General features: G+C 41.9%; 1 protein-coding gene across 2 annotated transcripts in view; it reads right to left on the bottom strand.

Moving 5' to 3' along the window:
• Window positions 1–14,001, bottom strand: part of METTL9 (methyltransferase like 9) — a 55,335-nt gene that overhangs the window by 30,784 nt on the left and 10,550 nt on the right. For both annotated transcript variants that reach the window (XM_049789542.1, XM_049789541.1), the window contains exons 2-3: window positions 10,549–10,739; window positions 2,168–2,377 (exon numbers count right to left, since the gene is read on the bottom strand). In XM_049789542.1, coding sequence (XP_049645499.1) covers window positions 2,168–2,377; window positions 10,549–10,739 — 401 coding nt within the window. The remainder of the gene's footprint in view (window positions 1–2,167; window positions 2,378–10,548; window positions 10,740–14,001) is intronic.

Raw genomic sequence — 14,001 nt, 5'->3', positions numbered from 1 at the left:
AACATCTGAAGTTTCCCTAAAATCCCAGTTAAACATGCAGCCTCAAGTTTTAATAATAAGCAAGTAACAAGGGAAGGGGATAAATTAGATGTAAGGGAAATCATTGTTTATTTTGAGGAGATGGGGCAATGCCAAAGATCTAACTCAAGGCTTCATACAGAGCTAGGCATGTGCTCTACCACTTAACCTATCTCCCAAGCCTGGAAAGGGACTAATTTGAAGACAAGTTTCAAATATCTTCCTTCCCAAACCCACTTCAAAATACTGCTTTTTTCAAGTGTAGGCAGAGATTAAGATTATGTATATAACATGATTTAAATGACTGCAGAAACAAAGGCCAAAAACATTCCAAGCTGGGAAATAATGAATGAATTTCTCATTGAAGGATACATTTCAATAGTCATCAAGCATATGCATCAAAATCTGAGTGAGACAGCTGGCATTGGGGGGGGGGGGTGAATCTTGTGAATCAGTCTGTGTGATGGAACAGAGATGGATGCCCTAGTGGTCCCTAACAGCTACGCTAATCCTGTCTGGTTATTCTACAGATGTTGGACTTGAGGTGCACAGGAAAATGTAAAAATATAATTCATTTTCCTACTAAAATTAAGTTTGGCTTCCATGGGATCAGCAGTAGAGCATTTGCCTTGCATGCAGCCGACCCAGGACCAACGGTGGTTCTAATCCCAGCATCCCATATGGTCCCCCGTGCCTGCCAGGAGCAATCTCTGAGCACAGAGGCAGGAGTAACCCCTGAGCACTGCCAGGTGTGGACAAAAAACAAAAAAAAAACAAACAAACAAAAAAATTAAGTTTGGCTTCCAGAAGATTTAAGCAGGCAAACCCTAGCCTTCTTCCCCTTTCTATGTTCTATATTCAGCAACTTCTCCCATTCAATAAAATCCACTCTTGATTAAACAGACTTCTTCCTAGGTCTCTTTGGAAGCTGATGATTTTAATAGAATTGAGCATCATTTTATTGTTCTGGAAAGCTATTACTAAAAACAAAAACTCAGAAAACCTATGTTTTTGTTAAGTATTGGTAAAGATGTGATGAAACAGAAACTCACACTCATTACTTATAGAATATGAAATGGCTGCTGTGGAAATTGGTATTGGCAAAATGTAAACAGTAAACAAAAAATTAAATGTCCAGCAAAACCACTTCTGGCTATCTACTTCAAAGAAATGTAAGCAGTGACCCAAGTATTTACCCACCTACCTTCACAGTGCATTATTCACGATAGCAAAAATATGGAAGTAGCCCAGTGCCTGTAAAGCGTAGGACAGATCCACAAATCACAGCCAATATACACTGTGAAATATTATCTAGTCTCTAAAAAAGTTTTGAAAAGCCTTAAAGACACTTCTGTTAGTGAGAAGTCAGTCACAGAAGGAAAAATATCTTATCCTCTCTCTCACTCAAGGTTTCTCTAGTCAACATTCACAGAGACAAAAAGTAAAATGGTAGTTGACAGGAACAAGGGGGGAAGGAATGAGAACATTTTTTATAAAACAAAAACAATTTCAATGGACAAAGAAATTGAACAGAGATATGCGAATGGTGAATTTCAAATAGGGATCAAGTTGCTCCATCTAATCTGCCTTTCCAAGTTATCTCTCACTTGCTTTTTACTCTCTAATTCAACTCTCTAATTCCACTTAATTGTTAATATGGAAAGTCTTTTTAAAAGTCCTGATCATGGAGGCTTCTGAACAACAGTACCATGGATGGGCATTTGCCTTGTGCATGGCCGACTTGGGTTTAATACCCAGTTCTCCATATGGTCCCTCAAATCTGTCAAGACTGATCCCTGAGTACAAAGTCAGGAATAAATGCTGAACTCCGCTGAAAATTTCTAGCTATAGAAAAGTGTTTCAGGGTCGGAGAGATAGCACAGAGGTAGGGCGTTCGCCTTGCATGTGGCCAACATGGAAGGATCCTGGTTCTATTCCCGGCATCCCATATGGTCTCCCATGCCTGCCAGGAGCAATTTCTGATCGTAGAGCCAGTAGTAACCCCTGAGCACCGCTGGGTGTGACCCAAAAAACAAAAAGCAAACAAAAAAAGTGTTTCTGTCCCATAGAATCTAAATGAGATATATATTCTCATGAAAATACATCTAAATCCATGAAATATTCCCCACACCATATTTTTAAGTAGTACCTGTATTTCTTCTTCTGAAGCTGCCATATCATAGTTTCAGACAGTTCTGTGGCATAGATTTCTTCAAAATGAGGGCTCATGATTTTTGTGACTTCTCCATCTCCTGCACCTAAGTCAAGAAGTCTGTGGGTTTTCCAATCTGGATTAATTTTAAGCAGTTTCTGAAACTGATCCGGTGAAAACACAAACATTGAGCCTCTTCCTAGCAACCTGCAAAAAAGAGGAAAAAATTGGAAGTCACATAAATTAAACAACCCTTCCTCCATTAGATTATAAAGTGATTAAAGTCACTAAGCTCCCATAACCTTTTGAACTTAGAAAATATTTTTATGCAATTATATAATTAAAATCTTATAACATTCCTATGATTAAAAAGCAGCATTAGCAAAATAAGAAAATAACTACAGATATCATTTGTCTGTAATATTGCAAACAATATGCCAAAATTAATGAGTAAAAGGGAAATGATGAGAAGCCCAAGAAATAATATAGGGTTTAAGGCACTTGCATTACATTTAATCCATCATGGCCTGAATACCTGGCCCCACATAGTCCAGAGTCACTCCTGAACGTGGGCGCTGAGCACAAGTGTGCTCCCCCAAAATAAGGAGAATATAAAAAATTGAAAGATGAATGTGAAAGTTTATATTAAAAGAGGAAGAAAAATGAGAAAAGCAACAGGTAACTTTTTTTTTTTTTTGGTTTTTGGGCCACACCTGTGACACTCAGGAATTACTCCTGGCTATGCATGCTCAGAAATCAATTGCTCCTGGCTTGGGGAGACCATTTGGGATGCCTGGGGATCGAAACACAGTTCATCCTAGGTTAGCAAGTGAAAGGCCTTACCTCTTGTGCCACCGCTCCAGCCCCTAGATAACATATTTATTGCTTGTATTTTTGTTTCGTTTTGTTTTGTTTTTTAAAAAGCAGACCACAGAAAACTTCAGAGATAAGGTCTCTTTGTATTTAGGACAAAGCTTTTTTATTCCATTTTACCCATATTTTGCTGGGTCTATGCAAACAACAATTGCCACTTTCACACCGTTATTACTGTATTTTGTTAACTCTTATCTTTTAAAAAAAAAAGAGCTTACTAAACTTTCTGCTGGTGCTTCAATGAATTCACTGAGTCAATAATTTTCAAAAATATTCTTTCCTTTCTCTTCCATCTCTTTAGTTTTTCTTTTAATTTTCTATTTTTTTTAAATAACATGTTGCTTTTGGTCTTCCTAAAAATGTATTATCGGTTATGTCAACTATGTAATGAATGCATTTTCTTTAAATTAATTAAAAAATAATAATCTAACCCTAACCCTCAAAAAAAAAAAAAAAAAAAAAAAAAAAGGCAGAACAACAGAATCAGACAACACTATCCAGTAACTAGCCAAAAAAATCAAGCAGAAAAAGTCATTAGGAAACTAAACAATGGGTGAAGAAAAAATAGCTTTACTAGAATAGAAGTTTAAGAGACACTAGAGAAAAGAGGAAGAGGCCCTTGTGATTCCAGTTAATTGGTCTTTGAAAAGCAGATTCATACTTATGTTACCTTTTATGTTGTAAAATTGGCTGGCTAATTTCTAAAAAGCCCCCCTCAAAAAAAAAAAAATCAACTGTTCAAAACCATAGCAAAGTCTTTGAAAAGGAGACCAAAAAGGGTAGAAACAGAGTTCAAAGGAACCCTGGGAAGAACAGCTATAGATCAAAGAGGAAGAGTCTCAGGAAAGAATTCACTTCCTATGTGGAACTAGTTTCCGGCCCTCTAAGCCTTCTATATCTAGGATAGGGATTCTCAAGAGCAGCTCCTGATAAAGTCAAAGTCACAGACACAGGCGACAATTGGAAACCCTGGCAAAAAAGAAGCAGAAGCTAGAGCTGTGCTGATCCACTTGTAGGCATTTGTTTCTCAGAGTTACTGCAGCTCCTGAGGCATTTCCTTCTGAAAATCTCAGGTCCAGGAAATGGTAGTCAGAGCTGTACTGTGCTGCTACTTTCTGGAATCATCCTAAGGTACAATATGTTCAGTGCACAGCGAATGGAGAGATGAGAGTAAAGTAACCTAGGTTTCACAATAAAACCAGTTTCAAGAATTTAAATTGGGGGAGGGGGGACGGGGAGGCTCACAAGGTGATAGTACAGCAGGGAAGGTGATTGCCTTGCACGAAGCCAATCTGCGGTTGATCCTTAAGCACCCCATATGATCCCTGGAGTTCTGTCAGGAATGACTCCTAAGCTCAGAGCCCTGAGCATCGCCAGGCATTTGCCCAAAACCAAGTAAATAAATAAAATACAGAGCTCATACAAGTAACCCTCTCCCTTTATCTCAATAAAGCCATAGGCATATTTACCAAATCCAATCATGTGTTTGCAATAAATCTTCTGGTCATAGACTGTTAGAAAAAAGGGAAAGGGTGGCAGGCAGACCACAAAGATTGTTAAATCCAGTGCTGCCACTACCAGCGCCTTTGTTATAATTTTACAGAGGAGAAAGATACTGATTTTACTGCAATAGCTACATAGCAAAAGCCAGAGTCGGAGCAGGGACTCAGCTGGGCAGATGCATATCCCAAATGCTGGTGCTGATTCCCATAGGACCAAATTAAGTCGAAAACTAGTTATTTGATTTTAGGCCTTTCCCAGTTATAAAAATAACATGCTCTCCCAGCCACCTCTTAGGAATGCTAAAGTTCTAAAACAAGAAGTCACATGAGGGGGCCCGGAGAGATAGCACAGCGGCGTTTGCCTTGCAAGCAGCCGATCCAGGACCAAAGGTAGTTGGTTCGAATCCCGGTGTCCCATATGGTCCCCCGTGCCTGCCAGGAGCTATTTCTGAGCAGACAGCTAGGAGTAACCCCTGAGCACCGCCGGGTGTGGCCCAAAAACCAAAAAAAAAAAAAGAAGTCACATGAGTAAATCTACCTCCACCAGCACCAAGGAGGAGAGGTGCTGCCCTATCTCTAAGACTACATTTCGGGGCTAGAAAAAAACAAAACTGCCACAACAATAAATCAAAACCCCTCCTGCCCAGTGTTTCTCAACCAAGACAGTGCTGCCCTCCAGGAAGGATGGGAGCAGGTGAGAGTTCTGACAGCCCAAGGCAACGTTTTTTTGTTTGTTTGTTTTCTTTTTTGGTTTTGGGGTCACACCCGGCAGTGCTCAGGGGTTACTCTATGCTCAGAAATCACTCCTGGCAGGTTCAGGGGACCATATGGGATGCCAGGATTTGAACCAACGACCTTCTGCATGAAAGGCAAACACTTTACCTCCATGCTATCTCTCCGGCCCTGCAAGGCAACGTTTTATAAACATAAAGTGGGCAGGGTGGGAAAAGTAAGAGTTCCTGCCATGTAGTTCCATGTGATGAATTATCACACTTAAAATAACAAATTGACTAGTTCAAAGCAAGGCTTCCAGCAAACATGTGCAATAACTCTTTAATTATCTTCTTAATAATATTTATTTTTAAAGCAGTTTATTTATTGATTGGTTTTGGGGCCACACCCGGCAATGCTCAGGAGTCAGAAATCACTCCTGGCAAGCTTGGGGATCATATGGGATGCCAGTAATCAAACTGGATCCATCCCAGGTCTGCCGCATACAAGGCAAATGCCCTACCACTGTTCTATCCTCCCTCTGGCCCTAATAATGATTATTCAAAAAAAAATTTTTATAGACCAGAGAAATAGTTATAGAGGCACTTGCCTTGCAAGCAGCCAACCCAAGCCAATCCTTGGTATCCCATATGGTTCCCTGAGAACCAACAGGAATGACTCCTGAATACAGAGCTAGGAGTAATCTCTGAGCATTGCAGGGTGTGGCATAAAAATAAATATTTTAGGGGAAAGAGCGATAGTACACCACATAGGGCATTTGCTTCACACACAACCAATCCGGGTTTGAGCCCCAGTATCCCATCCTCCCTGTTTTGGGGGAGGTGGTGGGTATCGGTCCACATCCTTCGGTGCTCGTTGAGAACACACCTGGTGATACTCAGGGGGAACATATGTATGCAGTGCCAGGAATGACTTCTGAGTGCAAAGCCAGAAGTAACCATTGAACACTGTCAGGTGTGGCCCCAAAACAACAACAAAAAGAATAGAGCAGGGGCTGGAGCTGTGGCACAAGCAGTAGGGCGTTTGCCTTGCACGCGCTAACCTAGGATGATCCCCCAAGCCAAGGGCAATTTCTTAGTGCATAGCCAGCAGTAACTCGAGCATCACCAGGTGTGGCCCAAAAACCGAGGGAAAAAATGGAGGGCCTTCCTTGATAACTGTTTTCAGTATTTGTTTCATAAGCAAATCTTTCATCTGAAGACAGTCTGGATAGTTCCTAATGTATTGGGCCTGCTGCTCACTCCCTTTGTGGGGAAAAGGTTGCAGCCCAAAGCTACAGCTGCCCCTTGAATCATCTCATTATCCCCTGTCCCCCTCCAATATCCTCCACTTTGGGAAACAGTGATTGTGGCCAGACAACCTAGGTTGATTATTAAACTTAATTTGTTTGGGGGGCACACCTGGCAGTGCTCACTCCTGATTGCACTCAGGGATCACTTCTGGTGCAATTGGGGTACTCTACGGGATTCCAGGGATTGAACCAAGGTCAGCTGTGTGCGAGGCAAGTACCTTACTTGTTGCATTCTCTCTCCAGCTCTGATTATTAAAATTTTATTTGTTTTCGTGTCACACCTGGTAATGCTTAGGGCTTAGTTACTCCAGGCTCTGCACTCAGAGGTCATTCCTGGTGGTACTCAGGGGACCATTGGGATGCCAGGGATTGAAACTGGGTCAGCCATGTGCTATGCAAATGCCTACCCAATGTACCATGGATCTGGCTGCTGGTCCCTCTATTATTGACTACCCCAGTCTAAAGGAAGACTTGTCTGAGCAGGAGAGAAGCTTCCCAAGTGATGCTCAGGGTGTCCAGGGGCCACTCTGGAAATACTTGGCCAACCAGGCCAAGCTCAGTGCTGCTCTGGCCCTGTGGTGCAGGGTACCACTAGGACCACCCTAGCAGTGCCTCGGGGCTTTCCAGGCTGCATCCAGCTATGCTTGGGAGGTTTGGCAGTTGTTATGTGGTACCAGGCAGATGTTCTAACTCCTGTACTATCTCCCTGGCCCCTGTTGTCTTTTTGTAACCAAAAAGCTACCAGAGGGACTGAAAATAAGGCATTAATTTGTCTTGCAAGTGGTAGATATGCACGATTTAATCTCTGGCACTGCATACATATGTTCCCCTCGAGTATCATCAGGCACGTTCTCAAAGAGCACAGCAGGATGTGGGCCAATACCCACCACCTCCCCTAAAACCTACCATAATTAAAATTATTCCTGTAGAGATAGCCACTCCTGGTAATAACCTACTACTGTTACGGATTAAAGCATTAGTGGCCTCAAAAGTAAAATTTCAGCTCATAATAAGATCCGAAAAAATACTTTTTTTATGACTTTATTTGGAGTGGAGGCAAGATGAGGATTTTTAAAAAATAAACCGAAAAGTTACAAATAAGAAAGGTCATTAAGGGACCACAGGGATAGCACAGAGGTAGATCGTTTGCCTTGCATGCGGCTAACCCAGGACAGACCTCGGTTCGATCCCAGCCATCCCATATGGTCCCCCGAGCCAGGAGCAATTTCGGAGTGCACAGCCAGGAGTAAAATCTGAGCATCACAGGGTGTGACCCAAAAAACAAAAAACAACAACAAAAAGAAATTCTGAGAAATGGCCTGTGGTATCTGAAAACATATTCCAGGCCCAAAGAGATGATAGAGTAGGAATCCAGATATTAAGAAGCTGGCTCCAAACCACAAGGGGAAAATGAAGTGGGTCCAAAGGTACTTTAAGCTTTAAAACATACTATTTATCTTGGCCTTTTTAGTCTGAGGATATTTGGAAGTTTAGCCAGCAAAGTTGTTTTTGTTTTGTTTTGTTTTTTCAAATAAAATCTTTAATTGAATCACCATAAGATACAGTTACAATGTTGTTCCCGACTGAGTTTCAGTCATCCAATGTCCAACATCCTTCACCAATACACATTTGCTACCAAAGTCCTGTCTCCCTCATCTTCTCCCCACCCCCACCAGTCTCTGTGGCAGACTCTTTCTCTCTTTTTCTTTTAGAGTCTAAACTGCAGTTTGCAGTGTTGTTACTGAAGAAGTATCATGAATATCACTTTATTTTTTTGTTTTTAGGGCCACACCTAGAGGCATTCAAGGGTCATTCCTGGCTCTGTATTCAGAAATTACACCTGACGGGCCCGGAGAGATAGCATAGCGGCATTTGCCTTGCAAGCAGCCGATCCAGGACCAAAGGTGGTTGGTTCAAATCCCGGTGTCCCATATGGTCCCCCGTGCCTGCCAGGAGCTATTTCTGAGCAGACAGCCAGGAGTAACCCCTGAGCACCGCCGGGTGTGACCCCCCCCCCAAAAAAAAAAAAAAAAAGAAATTACACCTGAGAAACTCAGGGGACCATATGAGATTACCCAGATCAGCCCTACACACTGTGCTTTCGTTCCAGCCCACACATTATCTCCTTTCAGCACCCAGTTCTTGTCCAGACTGATCATTTCCAACTATCATTGTCATAGTACTCCCTTCTCTACCTTATATGCACTTCCCCGCTCTTTGTGGCAAACTTCCTATCATGGACTGATCTGGCCCTCATCTCAACTGCCTTTGGATATGATTACCGATTATCTGTTTATTTGGTTTTTTAATCCCACAAATAAGTGTGATCATTGTATGTCTATTCTACTCCATATAACTCATTTCACTTAGCATAATGCTCTTCATCTTCATCCACATATTAGCAAATTTCATGACTTCATTTTTCCTCATCTGTTCTCCGGCACTTGGGTTGTATCCAGATTCTGGCTATTGTGAACAGTGTTGCAATGAACATAAGAGTGCAGAGGGTTTTTTAAAAACCTTATTCCGGGAGTTTCTATGAGACCGTCCAGGAAGAAAGAATTCTATAGAAAGACTATATAAAATTCTGGTGAGCCCAAGCATTATAGATGAAGGACCCTGAGCATCTGGACTTGAAACCAATCATCACACACTGCTGGATTAATTAGATTGCCCAAAAAAAACCTGAGCTGGGACCAGAGAGATAGCATGGAGGTAAGGTGTTTGCCTTTCAGGCAGAAGGTCATCGGTTCGAATCCTGGCATCCCATATGGTCTCCCATGCTTGCCAGGAGCAATTTCTGAACATGGAGCCAGGAATAACCCCTGAGCATTGCCGGGTGTGACCCAAAAACAAAAACAAATAAACAAACAAAAAAAACCTGAGCTAGGAACTGCACATCTTAGTTCTTGGCCTATCTACACTAAGGGCTTGGAACCAAGGATCGAGTTCCATTCAGGGGTCTCAAACTCAATTTACCTGCAGGCTGCAGGAGGCAAAGTCGGGGTGATCCTTGAGTGCAAAGTCAGTAGTAAGCCTTGAACATTGGGGGGTGTGACCCAAACAACTAAAACAAAACAAAACAAAAAAAGATTCCTCTAGGGCAGAGCCACAAAAATGTTGTACGGAGGGCCGGAAATGGCCCCTGGGCTGCGGGTTTGAGACCCCTAGGTAAGGGGTTAGCAGAACTATGGGCATTACTGTAAGTCCAGAATCTCAGCCCACCCACACCTGCCAACTCAGAGCTGCACTTCCTCCCTATACTGTGCTGTTCAATGACCAGGAGTCACCCTTATTTGGCTGCATTACTTACTTGGATTTCAGGAATAACTGGGGTCAAACACAGTAGTTGTACCCACACATACGAGGCTGTGCAATACAACAATTGCACTTTCTGACACTGGGGATGATTAAGGACAGTGCTGCCAGGTACAAGGACAGTGCTCCAAGCTCTGCCTGGGCTCCCAGAGTCTATGCTTTAACCAGACCACCCCTCTTCCAAGGGATTTCTATGTACTTCAGATTTCTGTATATAAACAGCACCAAAATCACTACACACAAACCACCATTACAGACCAAGTGAGAATGAACAACTTTGTAAACCCCGTTGTTTAAATAATTTTTTTAATCTAAAAAAACAAAGCCCAGGGCCCGGAGAGATAGCACAGCAGCGTTTGCCTTGCAAGCAGCCAATCCAGGACCTAAGGTGGTTGTTTCGAATCCCGGTGTCCCATATGGTTCCCCGTGCCTGCCAGGAGCTATTTCTGAGCAGACAGCCAGGAGTAACGCCTGAGCACTGCTGGGTGTGGCCCAAAAACAAACAAAAAAAACAAAACAAACAAACAAACAAAAAAAAGCCCAACTACAAAAAGTGGAACACTACATCTGTCAGCAGGATGTTAATCAGTCTGGTGGACACACAAACTTTCTCTCATAGTTTAAAACCTAAAGACCAATAAAGTATATTCAAGATCACTTACCCATTGATAGACGTTCTAGACATAAACAGGCTAAAAACAGATGACACAAAAGAGTGATATAACTGGATAAATAGCCAGCCCGATTTCTCAATGCTGTTGTTTAAGAAGATCTGTGTTCCTTGATCAAGGTAACTCTGGACAAAGACAGCCTGGAGTGATTCACATAATTTCTCTCTGTTGCACGCATACCACTGAAAAATAAAAAAGAAGAAAAATGAAAACACTCAACTGACATGTCATCTAACTTCAAAAACAAAGAACACACTTTGCCATGGCTCATGTGCCCTCCAATGTATGAAATACTAGTTCAGCTATTGCCCCTGTCATTCTCCTCACAGGTGGGGAGAGCAGAGAAAGGGTAGAGACCTGCCCGTCATGCAGCTTAGGCAGTGGCAGAACCAGGCCTGCCTAGAGGTCTGACTTCAGGCCCAAAACCTCTGTGTCCCACCCAACCAAATCCCTGAGATCTCAGAAAGCTCTACTGGCCTCTCCACTGAGATTCAACATCTAAAAGCAGTAAATACCATTATTAATCTTGTCCTCAGATAAGAAAATAGCCATATAATCTAATGACTTGACTCAGAGCCATCAAATCAATGGCAGTGTGAGCACCAGAGCCTAACACTCCAGTGACCTGATTATGCTGCCTTTCCTCTCTAAGACGAAGTAGAGACCAAGGTGTGCTTTATTAGGACACCTGAGCTACTGACGGACAGGGCAAATTGCTAGGAAAGAGTTAAGCTCATAGGATGCCAAGAACTAGGTTACCACAGTAGGTTTCCTGCTCATAAACAGAAAGATAAAATTGTAATTGCAGATAAAATGTAATACTCCCTAGTAAACATCTTTCCTCTTCATTCAGCAGTAGAGTATCTGACAAGGAGGGTCCCGGGAGGGTCTAGCTCAGGGGTGGTGAACAGGATTTTTACCTTCACTCAAAATGGCAAAATGAAATATGTGTTTAATATATTATTGTTAAAATTATATGCTTTTGTGTGAGTGTTTGTCTGTTTTGGCAGGTCACTGCGTGGTGTGGCTCTCTGACTCTCACAGTTTAAAATTTTGGCTCTTTGTGTCGAACTTGTTCGCCACCCCTGGTAGCTGTTTTAAGGTCAGCCCCAGGGACTAAGTCCTGGCTCTGCCATTCCTGTGTGATCTTAGACAAACCAATAATCTCTGGGCCTGGGCCTTTCATCTGCAGACAACAGATATCACTATTATCTGACCTGTAGGGTACTGAGAAGATTAAATAAGCTAATGTAGACAAATTCTCCATACAGTGCCAGCTGCACAGGAAAATCCTACACTAGTAATAACACCGAGATTTCTCTTGACATGGCTTGATATAAAAGCCTATAAAATGCAGTGATGAAAACATAGATCAGTTTTTATTAATACACTACCTGCTAAGAAGCTATTGATTTTCCCCAATAAGGAATTTCTTGGCCAAAAATAACTTGGTTTCCCCTAACTAATATGACCAGTTGCCAGATGTCCACAGCTGCTTGCATAATTGGTGAACCAATTTTACAGTCATTCTATGCTTGGTAAATGGTATATGAAATCTTGGGTAACATCCTGACACTTACACCGAAAGGAACTCTTACAAACCAATACAAACGAATGAAGAGGCACAACAAAATGTGAAAGGTTAAACTACTCTTTTTACAAACCCTGTAATGGATAATTCAAGACCTTCTGACTAATTTCCCTTTTAAGCATTACTACCATATAAACATAAACAAGCACTATTACCAAACTGTTTGGACCTGAACATTGTTTTTATTTTTCCCTTTCTACTCAATGAGTTATAAAGTGTCTTATGTGCACCACTTACACTTTTTCCCTTGGTATGAACTGATCTCACCTAATCATTAACTAATTCTTAATGCCCATTGTGCCTGAAGTTATGCCCCAGTGCAGGCCATAAAACATTTTTTATTATCCTCATGACCTCCTATTGCACATTCTGAACTCTGTGGTGTCGGGACCAGTCTGACTTTTACTTCATTTTTTATTCTCTGAAGTAACTAATCAAGATGAAAGCCATTATTTTGGTAATGGGCAATCAGGTATACTCTATTAATGTCGACAAAAAGTCGAGTCAAGTGAAACCAAGCAGTGAAGAATTCCTTGGCATCCACTGGTAAATGGGCAAGTAGAACAATAACAATGGACAAACTTCCAGAACTAAGAAGAAATTGGCACCATTAACTGCACATACTGCTTTCAAGTGTCAAAAGAAAACTCAAATGTTTAACAGCATTTCTCTCAATTCATCAACATTAACACACGTTATTGGATCTTTACTGCCGAGATGTCTTCGAGGAAAAAAAAAAACTACTTACTGTGTGGAATATGCATCAGAATAATAAAAAGTGAAGTCCTACTCCGAAGACCAAGCTTAGCACTGGAGTTCCTCCAACCACTATATGGTACAAACATCAACTCCATGACAGCATTTGGAGGGGGGATGGGGCTTTGGGCAATGCCAAGCGATACTCAACGGTTACTCCTGCTGTGCACTGAGGAATTACTGTTGGCGGTGCTCAAGGACCATACGGATGCTGGGAATTGAGCCTGGGTCAACCATCTGTGAGGCAAGAGATCGCTTTATTATTGCTCTGGCCCCTCCAGAGCAGCTTTATTCCACCAAAAAAGCCAAAGCATGGGGCCGGAGCGATAGCACAGTGAGGAGAACATTTGCCTTGCATACGGCTAACCCAGGTTTGATCCCGGCTTCTCATAAGGGCCCCTGAGCTGGCCAGGAGTTATTCCTGAGCACAGAGGCAGGAGAAACCCCTGAACACTGCTGGATATGACCAAGAAACAAAAACCAAAAAGTTCAAAGCAAATCCAAATGTCCACCAGCCGTTGGATTAACAAGTAGGATTTGAAGAATTACAAGAATACTTGCAGAATGCAAGAAAATGCAGAATACTCATCCTCCATTAAAAGGAAAGACATACTAACAGATGTCACAACACAAACTTGGAAGATATGCTCAATGAAATAAGCCAGTCACCAAAGCCCCCTAGTTATGTGACTTCATTACATCAATTGTCCAAAACTATCAGATCAGAGACAAAATGGTAAACTATGGTTGCCAGATTGGGAGGGGAGGAGACTATGGAAAATGAAGACAAAAAATTATGAGTTTCTGGTTTGGAATGATGAAAACATCTTTATATTAGAGTGGTGGTATTTGCATAACTCTGTAACTTGAATATATGAAACCCCAGAAAACTGTATGCTATAAGAGGATGAATTTGTGACTGGTGAGAGGGAACGGAGATTAAGGAAAGTGCTTGTTTTACAGGAGGCCAATCTCAGTTCAATTCCTGGTATTATAAGGTTCCTTAGGACAGAAGACCATGGGCAATGCTGCCTCACACCACACCCTCCCTGCTGTACTATTGCTCCAGCCCCCAAACTTTCTTTTTTGGGTTCCAC

The sequence above is a fragment of the Suncus etruscus genome, chromosome 15, assembly GCF_024139225.1.
Source record: "Suncus etruscus isolate mSunEtr1 chromosome 15, mSunEtr1.pri.cur, whole genome shotgun sequence".
Taxonomy (NCBI): Eukaryota; Metazoa; Chordata; class Mammalia; order Eulipotyphla; family Soricidae; genus Suncus; species Suncus etruscus.
The sequence above is the reverse complement of the archived record's forward strand: the minus strand, read 5'-3'. Positions and strand labels throughout refer to the sequence as shown.